Raw genomic sequence first — 17,528 nt, 5'->3', positions numbered from 1 at the left:
CTGCATGGAAGAGTCTTCTCTGTGGCAGCTCCAATGCGCTGGAACTAACTGCCTCCAGAGACCCTTACTATCCCCACCCTACTGGCCTTCCAGAAAGCCATTAAGACCTGGTTTTTCTGGTAGGCCTGGGGCCATGATTGATTGAGAATATTTATGGTTTTTTAAGGGTCATTAAGTATTTTTATACTGTCTTTTAACTGTTGTAGTTATGGTAACTTGCATTTTTACATTGCTTTTTAACTTTTGTGATTATTGTAAGTCTAAGGTGACCAGATTTTAACATTGGTAAAGTGGGACACCATTTTTTTTCCCGGCAAAGATTTTTTTTAATTTTTCATTCCGATCACAAATACAAAGTCAAATACCATCAATCTTGAATTACATTACAATGAATCATTTTTAAAATTTCAGTATTCATAATCCATCCAATGCTACCTCCGTTACATTTGATATAATTCTATAGTCAATAATTTACACTATCAATATTTCCTTTTCTTTAAAAAATTAAAATCCTCTAGTGTAATCGTCATTATTTTGTATTTCCATAATTCTACATCATAATTCATCTGCATGTGCTTATCCTTGATAAAATCTTCTTAGCTATAAAATTCATTCCCATTATTATTTTTCCTTTCCCTTCCTCTTCTCTACTCCTCTCCTGCAAATATTTAAAACAATAAAAATCTTAATCATCCCAAATAAACATAACCATTTTCAATATTCTAATATTTCATTGTTCCAATATTTACCCACAAAAATAATTTTACAAATTTTAAAATATCTTAATTAAACATTATTACGCATATAATTCAATTAACATCTTTCCATTTAATTAATTCCACTTCCATCTAACCGTTACTGTCTCCTAATCTAAATTAATTCTTTTTCCCAATATAATTTCCTTATAATAAATTCCAATTAAAATTGAAGTTCTGCATTTAATTTCCTTACACTAATACATCATTTTACATAAATTTATTCTTATAAATTTATAATTTTATCATAGTTTCAATTTTCTTCCTAAGATATATTTTCCATTTCCCTATTCCTTAATCCATATTTTCAAGATATGTCTCGAATCTGTTTCTGGTAAAATCCTCCAATGAATCCTCAGGCTTTTTAAGTGATTAATTTGTTCTTTTGCCAGTCCATGAAACCATATCTCAATCAGTCAGTTCCCATGTCTCTTCTCTCAGAAATTCATTTGTGCCAAACCAAAGTTGATAACATTCTATCTTCACAAGAGTGAACGCATAACAAGCACATTCCATCATCCTAGTCTGAACAGATAAGGTACTATCTGTTGCAAATATAAATCATAAGTCTCCTTGCAGTGACTCCTCCAACCAGGAGATGGCAATCAATTAACACAGTTAATAATTCTCTTCATTTAATGCAAAGGAAAATAGCTTCAATAAGAAGGAAAAAAATGCCTTAATAATCCAAATGGAAATCCAAATTGGAAATATTTAAAGCTCTTTAAAGAAAAAATCCAATCTTGGGCAATTTGCTGTAGTTTTGAAGGTTTCACTATCGCTGAACAGCTGCTTCTGTTTCCATTTCCAGCATTTTAAGTTTCCGTTGTTAAAAAAATCAGAAAAAAATCAATTTTAAATCTCTTTTAGGCAATCTTCACTCACCAGCACCTCGCTAAAGCTCTCTTCATCTTGCCAGTGCTTAGAACTGGCCTTTTTCCAGGTGTTATCACTCTTCTTCAATCCCTGCATTGCGTTGTCTTCCGCGGCTAGTGTCAACTCAGGCAAGGCAACCTGACTGACTTCACCCCGCCACTGGCGTGAGACTAGGCCAATATGTTTGGTGAGGTATGCTGACCCCAAACCAGACCCCCGGTAGAGTTCCTGCATTACCTCCCCTTCAGGAAGGATCCGGTCTGGATCAAAAGAACCAGAACCCCTGAACGGAAGGGATTTGGAGACCCCCATGGTAGAGGGGGAACTCTGCTGCCGCAGCATTTATTTATTTATTTATTTATTTATTGTTTGTTTGTTTGTTTGTTTGTTAGAGTTGAAAGGGACCATGAAGGCCATCGAGTTCAACCCCCTGCCCAAGCAGGAACCCTATAGTACACCAGTCAAGTGGCAGTTCAATCTTCTCTTAAAAATGTGACCCCACCCCTTCAATCTCCGGTAAAGCAGAACACCAGTGTGTGTGTGTGTGTGTGTGTGTGTGTGTGTGTTTCTTGATTAAAAATTTGGTCTAATTGTATGCAGGTACCTGTATGTTGGTAGCTAGGGCATAATTGACAATAATTAAAGCCTGCAGATCCAGGAACAGCCACAACTGGCTCTCAAGCGAATCAGCAATAAAAATGTTAGGATGTAGATAGTTTTTGATCTCCAGTGACAGCCAAACTAAAAGGCAGGAATCTTTAGATCAGCTTCCAGCTTGCAAACTAGTGACCTCCAAGTGTTCTAACAACCTGGGAATTCTCAAGCCTGAAATCTTAGTACTCTGGAAATTGGGAAGGCTGCTCTAGAGAGCAGAGAACAGAGAGCAGAGATGAAACTAGAGCTCGGACGATCTATTGTTGGTCAGATGACACTCTATGGTTAGGCAACTGAAAAGAATTGAGACCATAGAGTCATGGATTGCTAGAGAGAACATGGACATGTGAAGCACAGAGAAACCTCAGCTTCCAGCTTCCTAATGGAGGATTGCGTGACTGTTGTACTTTTTCTTGGGTTAAAGCGGCAGCTGGAAGGTGAGTGGAGGACAAGTCAGGCTGTTCGGTTTGCTCCACGGTGTAGTAGCAGATAAACAACTATGCTGAAATGTGTCATCTCCTGCATATCCCCCACCCCCACTCCTCCAGCCCAATTTTATTCCACAGAGCTGCATGTATAAGTTGCCTGCAACTTTCTATTGATTGGGAGATTTCAACTAAAATCGGGAGTTTTTTAAGACACCGCAGGACACGGGAAAAATTGTTGAAAATTGGGACTGTCCCACCAAAAGTGGGTCGTCAATTGAAGTTGGGTATCATATAAATTTCATGAACGAACCAAGTAGCGTCTGAAAAATAAATCACAACCCACTGCTGTGATCTCACAGGAGGTTCTATTTATTAACAAAGCCATTTTGGATTCGTGGCTGGCAATACCAGCAATTGAGGTTCACTTCTGTTCTCATCCAAGTTAAAGTTCATTTACACAAACCCACACCCACAGGTGTAATCATGTGGACCAATCTGGGAAAGGGAGGGCTGGTTTCTTCACTGGTTTCCGTCACCTACGACTCAGCTGCTGTGTCAGGACCCTGACAGAATGAATGAATGAATAAATACATAAATGAATGAATAAATAGATATAGTTTGCATATTAAAAACGGGGGAAACAGATCCAGGAAACTACAGACCTATCAGCCTGACCTCAATACCAGGGAAGATTCTGGAAAGGAATATCAAGCAATGAATCAGTGAACACTTAGAAGCAAACTAAGTAATAACCAAAAGCCAACATGGGTTTGTCAAAAACAGATCATGCCAGACTAATTTTATTGCATTTTTTGACAATGCTAGTGGACCAGAGAAAAGCTGTTAATATAATTTTCTTGGACTTTAGTAAGGCATTTGACAAAATAGACCATAACCTACTCCTTGATAAAATAGAAAAAATGTGGGTTAGACAGCATCACCACCAGATAGATTTGTAACTGGCTGACCAACCACACTCAACATGTATTTCTCAATGGATTTGCATCTATATGAAGAGAGGCATGCAGTGGGGTATTCCAGGCCTCTGTTTTAAGTACTGTTCAATATATTCATCAATAATTTGGATGAGGTATAGATGGGGAACTCATCTAATTTGCAGGTGATACTAAGCTAGCAGGAATATTCAACACCAGAAGACAGGCTTAAGATACAGAAGTATCTTGACAAACCTGAATATTGGAGCTATCTAACAAAATGAAATTTAATGCTGAACTAGTAAAGTTCTACATTTAATCAAGAGAAATAAAATGCAAAGATACGGTGTATGTGGTACTGCACATAATGGTAACTGTGAGGGGGATCTTGAAGTCCTAGAGGACAATCACTTAAATATCAGCCAGCAGTATGCTGCAGCTGTCAAAAAAGCTAGCACAGTTGTGGGCTGCATAAACAGAGGAATAGAAATACTACTCTATAATGCCTTGGTAAGGCCACACTTGGAATATTGCATCCAATTTTGGTTACCACGATGAAAAAAGATGTTGAGATTCTAGAAAGAGTGCAGAGAAGAGCAACAAAGATGATTAGGGGATTTGAGTATAAAACCTATAAAGAATGGTTGCTGGAACTGGATATGTCAAGTCTTATGAAAACAAAGATTAGGGGTGACATGATAACAGTGTTCCGATATCTGAGGGATTGCCACATAGAGGAGGGAGCCAAACTATTGTCCAATGCACCTGAGGATAGAACAAGAAGCAGCTAATCAAGAAGAGAAGCAACTTAGAACTAAAGAGAAATTTCCTAACAGTTAGAACAATTGATCAGTGGAACAACTAGCCTCCAGAAGTTGCAAATGCTCCAATACTGGAAGTTAAATAATCATTTGTCTGAAGTGGTGTACCACTTGCGGGACCAGCACAATTTTGTTGCTGCACCTGTGGACGTAACAAAATTGTGCCTGTAGTTTGGTGAGATTTTACCTGTGGCTCTGTGTGTAATTTTTCTACCTTCACAGGTGCAGCAGCAAAATCGTGTTAGTCCCGCAAGAACTTACGAGCCGCAGCAGCGAGCGCAATTTAGCATTCCAGCTCGTAGCCCACCGCTGATTTTAACTCTCTCTATAACTGTATTTTTCGGTGTATAAGACACATTGGTGTATAGGATGTAACTAGATTTTAGAGGAGGAAAACAAGCAAAAAAGTATTCTGAACCATATGGTGTAGTATTAAATAGTAATAGTAGAATAGAATAGAATAGAATAGAATAGAATAGAATAGAATTCTTTATTGGCCAAGTGTGATTGGACACACAAGAAATTTATCTTGGTGCATATGGTGGCAGCAGGGGCAGTGGTGGAGGGGCGTGGACGTGATGTTCCCAGCGCTGCTGGTGCTCTACAAAGGGAAACTGCTGCAGCCACTATCTTCGCTGGGACTGGCTAACTCAGGGGAAGATTTTCCTGCCTTTTCCCTTTCCCTTTTTCCTGCCACCCTGAAAGGCGACACTTTGCTGTTGGGTGCACAATGGAGCTTCTAGGAGCCGCTCGCGAGGAAGATTCTCCTCAGTGCATCCAGCCACAGAGGACGCCTGTGGTGCGGCGCTGATTGTCCTGCAGAAGGAGGCTTGGCTCCATCAACCCCCACTCCACTGTGTCTCAGTGCTCTATATATTGCTCCACATCAAACAAATTGCAAATCATACAATCCAAATTCACAGTATGTGTGTCATTTATACATAAGCTACTCTTCCATTCCCAAACAAAGGAGAATGAAAACTGAACCAGGTTTTATTTATTACTTATTATTACTTAGATTCTACATTTCTATGACCACTGTATGTATGGGTGTATGGGTATGTGTGTGTGTGTGTAAAAGCAAATAATGCATGCAAACCCATTAGGAAAGAAATAAAAGTTTGGAATTTGGATTGGAGGAGGAAGAGGAAGAAGAGGAGGAGGACAGTCGCTGCCAAAGGAAGAAGGTGAGATGAGGGGAATCAAAAAAATCCAAAATTTTAAGGATTTTTTTTAAAAAAAGGGACTCTGAGGCGGCACCCAGAGAAAGGAATATGCTCCGTTTGTTCTGGGCTGCTCTGAACGAAGGGAGCATTTCTTTTCTCTTAATGCTGGCAGAGGTTTATTTTCTCTCCAAGCGCCCAGAGAAAAGAAAATACCAAAAGGCTCCTCTGGCAGCCCAGAAAAGCCTGAGATGGCCGGGATTAAAGGGGGAATGACAGGAAACTGGCGGGCCTTCGTGCTGGTCTTAAATTGCCTGGGAATTTTTTCCGGGCTCAAATTCTTAACTAGAAAATGGTTCTTAAGAAGAAGCAAAAAAATCTTGAACACCTAGGAAAGTTCTTAAGTAGAGGCGTTCAAAGGTGTGTGTGTGTGTGTGTGTGTGTGTGTGTGTGTGTGTATATATATATATATATATATATATATATATATATATATATATATATGTCATATGTTTAAGCTGAATTTGAAAATTAAGGGAGACTAGGATAGATCTATATACACATACACACATACAGTGGTACCTCGATACTCGACCACAATTCGTTCCAGAAGTGTGGTCGAGAACCGATTTGGTCAAGTACCGAATTTATTTATCCCATAGGAAATCATGGAAATGGATTTAATTAGTTCCCAGCCCCTGTTAACGCGTGGGAACCAATTAAATCTATTTTCTTTATTTCCAATGGGATAAATAAATTTGCTACTCCAAGCTGCAGGAAAGGTGGGGGCTGCTGCAATCCCGGCAGCTTTGGGGGGCTCCTTTCCTCATTGCTTCCTTTTATTACCTGTAAGCAGCTTCAAAAACTTTCTCCTTCCCTGTGGCTGCAACAGCGGCGGCTTCCTTTTATCAATATGTGATAAAAGGAAGCAATGAGGAAAGGAGCCCCCAGAAGCTGCCATCCTGGCAGCTTCAGGGGGCTGAGGAGCTCTCTAAGAGCTCCAAGCTGCAGGAAGGGCGGGGGCTGCTGCAATCTTGGCAGCTTCTGGGGGCTCTTTTCCTCATTGCTTCCTTTTATTACCTGTAAGCAGCTTCAAAAACTTTCTCCTTCCCTGTGGCTGCAACAGCGGCGGCTTCCCTTCGAGTAGCAACAGCGCCGGGAACGTCACGTGATGAAGGGAAGCCGCCGGAGCCATCTCAGCAGTTGCTGCTGCTCCAGCAGCTTCCCTTCATTACGTGACTTCCCGGCGCTCTTGCTACTGGAAGGGAAGCCACCGCTGTTGCAGCCACAGGGAAGGAGAAAGTTTTTGAAGCTTCTTACAGGTAATAAAAGGAAGCAATGAGGAAAGGAGCCCCCAGAAGCTGCCAAGATTGCAGCAGCCCCCACCTTTCCTGCAGCTTGGAGCTCTTAGAGAGCTCCTCAGCCCCCTGAAGCTGCCGGGATTACATTTCGGATAATGAACAAAATTTTCTCTGGCTGTTCGGTATCTGAATTTTTGTTCAGATACCGAAGCAAATTTTTGCCGAAAATTTTGTTCATTATCCGAAATGTATGAGAAAGGAAGCATTCGAGTACCGAGGTACCACTGTGTGTATGTGTGTATATTTCACGGGTACAGGTATGATGGTCTTGGTATATTCGGGTTTTTTCCCATGTAGGATTTGGAAATTTCTGGTGACGTTTCAATGAGGTCCCACTCGTCATCTTCAAGCTGGTGTTTCTGTCCTTGTTCTAGCGAGACCTGAGCTGGTTTCCAGAACACAACCAGACTCAGAACACACATTGCAAAACAATCAAGTAGCCTGCAAGCTCCAACTACTCAGGATATCATGCCTAATCTACAACCATTAACTAATCAGCATACCTCAGCTACATTAACGACCCCAGGTGTTACCCCACTGGCTCACCAGGAAGTTTCTACACAGCAGGCAATTGCTGAGCCATCAAACCACACCCAGCCACCAGTATTTATAGAAGGAAGGCAGCTCAGGTCTCGCTGTGTTTGCCCTAGAACAAGGACAGAAACACCAGCCTGAAGATGAATATATATATATATATATGTTTTTGTAGATTTTCTCAGGTACAGGTATGATGGTCTTGGTATATTCGGGTTTCTTCCCGTGTAGGATTTGGAAATTTCTGGCAACGTTTCGACGAGGTTCCACTCGTCATCTTCAGGCTGGTGTTTCTGTCCTTGTTCGCCCTAGAACAAGGACAGAAACACCAGCCTGAAGATGATGAGTGGGACCTCGTCGAAACATCGCCAGAAATTTCCATTTTGTAACAACAGTGGGTCATGTAATATTTCATTTCTTATGCTTAAATTTAATTTTTTTCACTTAGCCCATTCCCTTACTCATAAAAGACTGAGGAACTAAGATTAATCAAAAAATGCAAGAAGTACGTACCTCAAAATCCCAAAGAACAGAGAAATCCATAGCAGTGAGTTGTTCAGCCCTGGGTACAATTTTTCTAGGTATACTTCCATATGGCAAACCCATTAAAATCTATAACAAAATTATTTTTAATGCTATGTGAAGTGCTAAAAAATTCTTACCTATTAATAACAGAATAAAACTTTACTTCAGTGTATAAGCAGATAAGGATACAGAAATGGTGAAAAGATTGGAAAATATTTATTTCTATTCTAGTATCAAAAAGGATAAGTGCTAAATAATGCTTAACCATATAACTGCTAACAGTTTGTAATACAGGCTCCAACTGCCAGATGTACAAGATGGATTTAGGAGAAGGTATCTGAGATCATACTATTAACTAATTGATAATGGAAAAATGTAGGATATGCAAAAAGGCATCCATATTTGCCTCATTGATTATTCAAATTATTCAGATTGTTCTACTTTATTTTTGTAAATTACATTTACATTTACACTTTAGAAAATGTTCAGAGATACATTATTAGAAGAGCCCACAACTCCTCCACTCGCAGCAGAATACCCTGGGCAACTAGACTTACAATCCTAGGTTTAGAAAGCTTAGAACTATGTTGCCTTAAACATGACCTAAGTATAGCCCATAAAATATTGGGATTTTAAAGCTATAATATTTTAGGTGGAGGGGAGAGATGGTAAGGATGTATTATGAACGAATGGATGAATGAATGGAGTATTCTTGATTGTGGAATATATATTTTTATCATTGCTATTTTTATTATTGCTATTTTAATTAAATTAGGGGTTTTAGTGATATATGAGTGGATATAAATGAATGGTGAGGATATTTGGTATGAGTGAGATAAATGGAAGGGCCAGTTTGCCTGGCACTTTGGAGGCAGGAGGAGAGGGAGCCCATCTCTGGGGTGGCAGAGGGCCAGAATATTCCAGTCATGCTGGGGAGAGGCACATATGGCAGGAGAAATGGGGTGGGCCACTCTCGGGGAACTAGAGATTGCTGCTTCAAAGTGATCCCTTGTTCCGGCCCCATGAAGTCAGCCTGTTGCTACTCAAAGCCAGCTGAGCTGTTAATAAAGCTCCTCTCATCCAGGATTTGCTCCTGGAGGAGGCCAACCTGGCACGCATGACTAAGACCTGGCTGGGCCCTAAGGGAGGGGTTCTTCTCTTGGAAATGTGCCCAGCTGGGTTTCAGGTGTGGCACCAGCCACGACCCCAGGGAAGGGGGGGGAGGAGTGACTATCTAGCCAGGAAGATAATCAGCCTATGGAGGCTCGCTGCTCCTGAGATAATTAAATAATTAAAGCCTGCAGATCCAGGAACAGCCACAAAAACCGCTAGGATGTAGATAGCTTTTTTTTAAATCTCCGGTGACAGCCAAACTAAAATGCAGGTGTCAGGCCAAAGCCATCATGTGCAATTAGAGACTTTGTCCTGCAACAGTAGCACAGTATTAGGGGAATTGGGAGGGGTAGTTGAATGAGAGGGAAAGTTACTAGCCACAACAAATTCCTTTCTTAGAGCCCAAGCTCATCTTTCTTAGAGCGCAAGGTCACCCACCTCTCCACACTGCAACCATGAGAACGACTGCTGCCTCCTTTTCTGTCCAGCCACCCCCCTTCCAGGAGAATGGGACTGAGGTAAAGCCCTCCCCCTCAGCAGGGGGGTTCACCAGTGTGGGGGGATGCATCCTCTATTTGCTCCCCCTGCCCACTGCCATGCCTGCTGCAGTCCCTCCCAGCCTGCCTGGTCCACCTTCCTTTCAAGCCAAATATGATGGGGACCCGAAGAAACTTTCCTATTTTCTCTACAGAGTTGGAGCATATGTTGATAATATTTCCGAGGGATTAAATGAAGGAGAAGAAGCAGAATGGGCAGTTGAACTTCATGAAGAAGCAGCTCCTGAGCTAAATGATAATGAGATTTCAAGATGTTGCAAGTGAGGTAGATGCAGAGAAACAGATTAGCCTACTAAAACAAGCAGGGCAACCTGAGTAGGAACTGGTATGGGCATTCAGATGGGCTGCAGGCAAGCTGAAAGAATGGCCACAAAGACTTTTGGTCCATACTTTTAAAAATGCGCTTGATCCAGTATTGTAAAATCTGGGCCCATTCAGGGCTGGTATGCCACAGATATTACTTTGAATGAGGTGGTTTGTACTGAAAATAAACCTCCCCCCCAGTCGTGCCTCACACATCTTCAGGATGCAGCCCTTTCCCCCGCCAGCTGATGGAAGTAGTTGAGTTGCAAATAGGTCAACACTGTGAGTTTCTGAGATTCATAGTCACCCCCCAGATGTCAGAAGCAGTCATATTGGGTATCGCCTGGTTGGTCAAATGGACCCCCACCATTAGGTGGGAAGATGGATATCACAAGCTTGTCCTCCACATACCCCTCCCACAGAAACCAGCAGGAGGAATCCCCCTCCCTGGGAGAGAACAGATGGCCCCTTAGCAGCAGCTGGCTAAGGCTGCTGCTACTCAATGCCAGTTTGGTGGTAAATAAAGCTCTCTTCATCCGGGATTTGATCCTGGATGAGGAGGCTGACCTGGCTTGTGTGACCAAAACCTAGCTGGGCCCTGAGGGAGGAGTTCCTCTCTCTGAAATTTGCCCAGACGGGTTTTGGATATGGCATCAACCTTGACCCCAGGGAAGGGGGGGGAGGAGTGGCTATTATAGCCAGGGAGAGCCTTTGCCTGCGTAGACTCGTTGCTCCAGAGATTGCGGGTTGCGAGTCCCTCCTGGTGAAGTTGGACTTAGGGGTTCAGGTGGGCTTGTTACTCACGTAGCTGCCTTCCAGCTGCGTGTCAACAGCCCTGCCTGTGCTGCTCGAGGAGGTAGCTGGGCTGGTGGTGGGGTTCCCCAGACTTATTGTCTTGGGGGACTTTAACCTACTGCCACTCGGTGAAGCCTCTGGACTAGAACAGGAATACATGGCCACCATGACAGCCATGGACCTGACTCAAGTAGTACAGGATCCGACTCATGAGGGGGGGCACGCGCCCGACATGGTATTCCTCTCTGACCAACTGAGTAATGATCTGAGACTAAGGGGCTTAGAAGTGTTGCCTTTGTCATGGTGAGATCATTTTCTACTGTGGCTTAACGAGGAGCTCTGTGGTTCAACGAGGAGCTCTGTGAGTTGAAACGCCAGAAGAGACGTCTGGAGAAGCGATGGAGGAAGAGTAAGTCTGAATCCGATCGAACACTTATAAGAGCTTTTATTAAGACTTACAAAGTGGTGCTCAAGGCGGCAAGATGCACGTATCATGCCGCCTTGATTGCATCAGCGGAATCTTGCCCGACCGCTCTGTTTAGGGTGATCTGCTCCCTTCTTAACCAGGGGGGAGTTGGGGAGCCCTTGCATAGTAGTGCCGAGGACTTTAATACATTTTTCGCTGATAAAATCGCTCGGATTTGGGCAGACCTCGACTCCGATTGGACAGCAGAGTCAACTGACAATCAGTCAGTCGAGGTGACTGGGGCCCATACTTGTCCACCTATCTGGGAAAAGTTTGATCTGGTGACACCTGATGAAGTGGACAAGGCCATTGGAGCTGTGAATTCCGCCACCTGCCTACTGGATCCGTGTCCCTCCTGGCTGGTCTCGGCCAGTGGGAAGATGACACGGAGCTGGATCCAGGATATTATCAGCACTTTGGGGAGGGGGTCCTTCCCGGCTCCGTACAAGGAGACACTTGTGCGCCTCCTCCTCAAGAAGCCTTCCCTGGACCCAGCCGTACTTAATAACTATTGTCCAGTCTCCAACATTCCCTTTATGGAGAAGGTTGTTGAGAAGTTGGTGGCGCTCCAGCTCCAGCGGTCCTTGAAAGAAGCCAATTATCTAGGTCCTCAACAGTTGGGTTTCAGTCCCAGTTACAGCACGGAAACTGCTTTGGTCGCATTGATGGATGATCTCCGGCGGGCCCAGGACAGGGGTTTAATCCTCTGTCCTGGTGCTTCTTCTCGACCTCTCAGCGGCTTTCGATACCATCGACCATGGTATCCTTCTGCGCCGGCTGGAGCGGTTGGGAGTGGGAGGCACTGTTCTTCAGTGGTTCTCCTCCTACATCTCTGGCCGGTCGCAGTCAGTGTTAGTGGGGGGTCAGAGGTCGACCTCGAGGTCTCTTCCTTGTGGGGTGCCTCAGGGGTCGGTCCTCTCCCCCCTGCTATTTAATATCTACATGAAACTGCTGGGGGAGATCATCCAAGGGCATGGGGTGAGGTTTCATCAGTACGTGGATGATACCCAGCTGTACATCTCCACCCCATGTCCAGTCAATGAAGCAGTGGATGTGATGTGCCTTTGCCTGGAGGCTGTCGGGGCCTGGATGGGTGTCAACAGACTCAAACTCAACCCGGATAAGACAGAGTGGCTGTGGGTTTTGCCTCCCAAGGACAACTCCATCTGTCCTTCCATTACCCTGGGGGGGGGGGGAAATATTGACCCCCTCAGAGAGGGTCTGCAACTTGGGAGTCCTCCTCGATCCACAGCTCACATTAGAGAAACATCTTTCAGCTGTGGCAAGGGGAGCGTTTGCCCAGGTTTGCCTGGTGCACCAGTTGCGGCCCTATCTGGATTGGGACTCACTGCTCACAGTCACTCATGCCCTCATCACCTCGAGGCTTGACTACTGTAATGCTCTCTACATGGGGCTACCTTTGAAGAATGTTCGGAAACTTCAGATTGTGCAGAATGCAGCTGCGAGAGCAATCATGGGCTTCTCTAAGTATGCCCATGTTACTCAAACACGCCGCAGTCTGCACTGGTTGCCGATCAGTTTCCGGTCACAATTCAAAGTGTTGGTTATGACCTATAAAGCCCTACATGGCATCGGACCAGAATATCTCCAGGACCGCCTTCTTCTGCATGAATCCCAGTGACCGGTTAGGTCCCACAGAGTGGGCCTTCTCCGGGTCCCATCGAGTAAACAATGTTGTCTGGCGGGACCCAGGGGTAGAGCCTTCTCTGTGGTGGCTCTGACCCTCTGGAACCAGCTCCCCCCAGAGATTAGGATTGCCCTCACCCTCCTTGCCTTTTGGAAACTCCTTAAAACCCACCTCTGCCATCAGGCATGGGGGAATTGAAACATCTCCCCCTTGCCCATGTAGTTTCTTTGTATGATTCGACTGTGTGCTTGTTTTTTATATATTGTGGTTTCTTTTGGACTTTTTAACCTAAAACTGTAATTTAGATTGCTAAATATTAGATTTGTTACTATGTATTGTTTTTTACCATTGTTGTGGGTCGTCCTGAGTCTACGGAGAGGGGCGGCATATAAATCCATTGAATCTAATCTAATCTAATCTAATCACTTCTGTCCTTTGCTAAGAGGATGCTACTTAGCTCTCTCTCCCACCCCTCTTTTGTGAGGACCAATCTGATTGGTTTCCCAAATTAGCTTTCTAAGGATTAGCATGTTGTGAGGTCCCTTCCATCTCTATAATTCTGTACCAGTCTCCTGAATGAGAAGGGGGTTAGACTAGATGGCCTCTGAGGTCCCCTCCATCTGTTTCAAATCTCCTGCTTGAGTTGGGGGTCAGACTTGATGGCCTCTGAGGTCTCCTCCATCTCTATCATTCTGTTTCAATCTCCTGCTTGAACTGGGGGTCAGACTAGATGGCCTCTGAAATCCCTTCCATCTCTATGATTCTGTAACAGTCTCCTGCATGAGAAGGGGGTCAAACTAGAACTGGTATGTGTGTGTGTGTGTGTATGAAAGAGCTCCCAAAGCCCCTCCCCCCACTTCGGGAACTCTCCACATGAACAGAGGAGGGGTGAAAAGGGTGTAGGATTGTCTAGATGCCCAGAGCATGAATAGACCTCTCTCTCTGCAAACAGGGAGGGATAATTAGCTCTCCACTCTTTTCCCCCAAGCCCACTTCCCCCACACTTTGGGGACTTTCCACATGAACAGAGGAGGGGGTGAAAAGGGCATAGGTTCATCTAGATGCCCACAGCATGAACAGCCCTCTCTCTCTCTGCAAACAGGGAAGGATAACTCAAGAGGAGGCAAACTGTCCCATTCTTTTCTTCGCAAAGTAGCATTTTGATATGAATGATTTAAATGCCCAACCTGATGAGAGAGAGGCGGGAGGGGAGGAGGCACCGATCTCTGGGGTGGCAGAGGGTCGGAATATTCCAGTGTTGCTGGGGAGAGGCAGATATGGCGGGAGCCACAAAACTAGCCATTCCAGGGATTCCATGGAATCCAGGAAGCGATCACCTTGGTGTCCTTAGCAACCTTCCGGTGACGTCAAAGCTCCACCCCCAGAATCTCTTCATGGGAGGGATTCCCCAGCTCCTTCAAAGGGAGGTCTTCATGTAAAAATAAACATTGTTATTTTTACATGAAAGGATGCCGCAGCGGTGCTGCAAGTAAAGGACGGTCCTTTCACGTAAAAATAAACATGTTAATTTTTACATGAAAGGACTGCCCTTTGCTTGCAGCGCTGCTGCGGCATCCTTTTTCATTAAAATAACAAAGTTTATTTTTACGTGAAGACCACCCTTTGAAGGAGCTGTGGAATCCCTCCTACGAAGAGATTCCGGGGGCAGAGCTTTGACGTCACCAGCAGGTTGCTAAGGACGCCAAGGTGATCACTTCCTGGATTCCATGGAATCCAGGAAGTGATTACCTTGGTGTCCTTAGCAACCTGCCGGTGACGTCAAAGCTCCGAACGCCGAACGCAACCCCGAACTTTGCCCGAAGTTTCAAAACATTTCGGGTTCGTGTTCGGCATACTGAACACTGCAAAATTCAGTACAGACCCGAATTGTGCGAGTTCGGTTTGCCCATCACTAAAAATCAGCAATCCACAACACAAATCATAACATCAAATTGATACGACAAACTGTAAACATCGATCGACACAAATTTTGAACTATAAATAAACTGAATGAACAAACCCTTAAATCACTGATATGTATTGGCACTAGCAACTACGTCAAACACATATGAAGAAAACTTTAGGGAAATCTACACCACCTACTAAACCACAGGCCGCAAAGCATTGAAGGCCCAGCTCTAATGCTGGCCCTCTACACTCCTCTTCTTACTACTCTTTTTTGCTCTAATTTTCTAACCTTTCTCCTCTCATATCTCTTCCCCTTCTTCCCCAATCCCCCTCCTCTTCTTCTTCCCTCCTTCCCCACCGATGCATACTAGATAAGTAAATTATAATTGCTAGAATGTACATTATATATATTCCCTTTGCTTTTGTGTACCATTTTTTATGTATATATTCAATAAACATATATTTTTTAAAAAGTCTAAGCTGTAATATCTCCTTCTTATCCTTATTTACTTTCTTAATAAGTAAAAACCCTCCTCCAATTGTAGATCCTCATATTTAATATTTAATTTGTACCTTCTTTAAAAATAACTTCAAATTAGTAATATAATAATAATAGTAATAGGCCCAGCTAAGGGTCAATTATATCCCCCAAGCCTGGTGGCATAAGTGGGTTTTCAGTAATTTGCAAAAGGCAAGGAGGGTGGGGGCAGTGCTGATCTTCAGGGGGAGTTGATTCCAGAGGGCCGGGCCCCCCACAGAGAAGGCTCTTCTCCTGGGGCCCACCGGATGGCATTGGTTTGTTGATGGGACCCAGAAAAGGCCAACTCTGTAGGACCTGATTGGTCACTGGGATTTGTGTGGCAGAATACAGTCCCAAAGGTATTCTGGTCTGATGCCATGTAGGGCTTTATAGGTCATAACCAACACTTTAAATTGTGACCGGAAACTGATCGGCCGCCAGTGCAGGTTGCAGAGTGTTGATGAGACACGGGCATATCTAGGGAAGCCCATGATAGCTCTTGCGGCCGCATCCTGTAGTACATTTTCTAATAAGGAACAAATTCTGAAACCCATCTCCCATTTATATTCCATTTTCTTAACCTATCTTACTTTTGGTGGCATAATATAACTAATTCTAAATTTCATCCAAATCCAATTAATATTCATCTTCCAGGATACATATCTTTATATTTTTTATGACATTTATTTTATTTATAATCAATCTGTCTTCTAATAATCTAAAATAATTATTGCTTTTAGGTTTAGTTAATTATATAAATGTACATCCCTTTAATATGTTCTATTCATTTTATTTCTATTATTTATTATTTATTCTTTTTTCATATACATTTTAACTGTCTAATCTTTTATTAATAACTATATTGCTTACATCAAGCATTTTAAAATACCTGTAAGATATTGTAAAATTAAAGAAAAAACAAAGGAAAGTTATTTACATAATAATCAAATCCCAATCATTCCTGTTAATTATTTAGCAATTTTAAATTAACCAAAACTTTAACCAATACTAAAAGCAAAGTCAAGAATGTAGGGGGGGAAAAGAGCTATTATAAAATGGTCAAACTCCCATTCTTCTTGTCTAAGCTCACCAGCTTTCTTTCTTGTCTTTTTGTACTACCTTTTAAATTCCTTTTTCTTCTTTCCCCTTCTCCTCTTTCTATGTCCAAATCTTACCCCTTTGTGTCCCTTTCTCTTTTTAATTTTTATTTTTATTACTTTTTTAATCTCCCAAATCAGTGTTACCGCCTCTAGTTGATTTAAAATACAGAGGAATTTTGCTCAAATAAAAAAGCTGTTTTGGTCAATTGGAAACAATGCCAACTGCTGGTTGAAATAATAATTACAATTGTGGAATATATCTCTCTGTGTTTTGACAGCTGCTGACCTTGAATAAAGAAAACTATCTTAGAATCTGAAGAAATTTAAAATAGTGAACAATTTGTTATTGTTCCAAAAGAGATTGTTTGGAACTGTTCAAATTGGAATGAACTTGGAATGAACTTTGTAAGATTAGAAGGACTGGAAATTTGAATATTTGAAACAACTAACTTTGATGGCATGGAAGCAAGTGAATATGAATAATTTGTTGGACTTTTGAAAGAATGGGGAAAGATTTAAAAAGCATTATTTTGGGACTCAGAGTTGGAAAAGAAATGAGGAAAGAACCAGATGACTATAGATGCTTTGACGTTATGATGGCATAGAATGAAAATCAAGAATATAATAAAGGAGAGAAGAAACTAGAAGAAGAAAAGAAGATTGATGAAGTTGTTGGACTCTAACAATAAAAAGGCTAAAGACATAAAAATGTAGGACAGACTGATGACTATAATGGAATTTATAACAATTATGCTGGGTTTAACAGGGACAAAGGAAAATAATAAAGGGAAAATATGGATATTGGAAGAAACAATCTGAGAAACAAGGCATAAACAGGGAAAAAAAGATAATGTTAGAAGACTTACACAAATAATTTACTTAAAGGGGAGAAAAGAAGTTTGGGAGAAAAGGAATTGGTGGTATAAATGTAAAAGAAAGAGAAAGAAGCAGCTAACAAATTGGAGATGGAAGTAAGATATTTATAAATATGAAAAGGGAAGAATTAAAAGAAAGTGGTTGATAGTGGGACAGTATGGAATCTTTTTTATTATAGAATTATCACATT

At 42.5% G+C, this 17,528-nt stretch overlaps 1 protein-coding gene across 1 annotated transcript in view; it reads right to left on the bottom strand.

The window, feature by feature from the left end:
- LOC139153842 (transmembrane channel-like protein 2) overlaps positions 1-17,528 on the bottom strand; it is a 590,027-nt gene that overhangs the window by 193,944 nt on the left and 378,555 nt on the right. The window contains 1 exon segment of the mRNA XM_070728265.1: positions 8,041-8,139. Coding sequence (XP_070584366.1) covers positions 8,041-8,139 — 99 coding nt within the window.

The sequence above is a fragment of the Erythrolamprus reginae genome, chromosome Z (genome assembly GCF_031021105.1).
Source record: "Erythrolamprus reginae isolate rEryReg1 chromosome Z, rEryReg1.hap1, whole genome shotgun sequence".
NCBI classification, from domain to species: Eukaryota; Metazoa; Chordata; class Lepidosauria; order Squamata; family Dipsadidae; genus Erythrolamprus; species Erythrolamprus reginae.
Note: the sequence above shows the minus strand (reverse complement) of the source record. Positions and strands in the feature narration are given on the sequence as shown.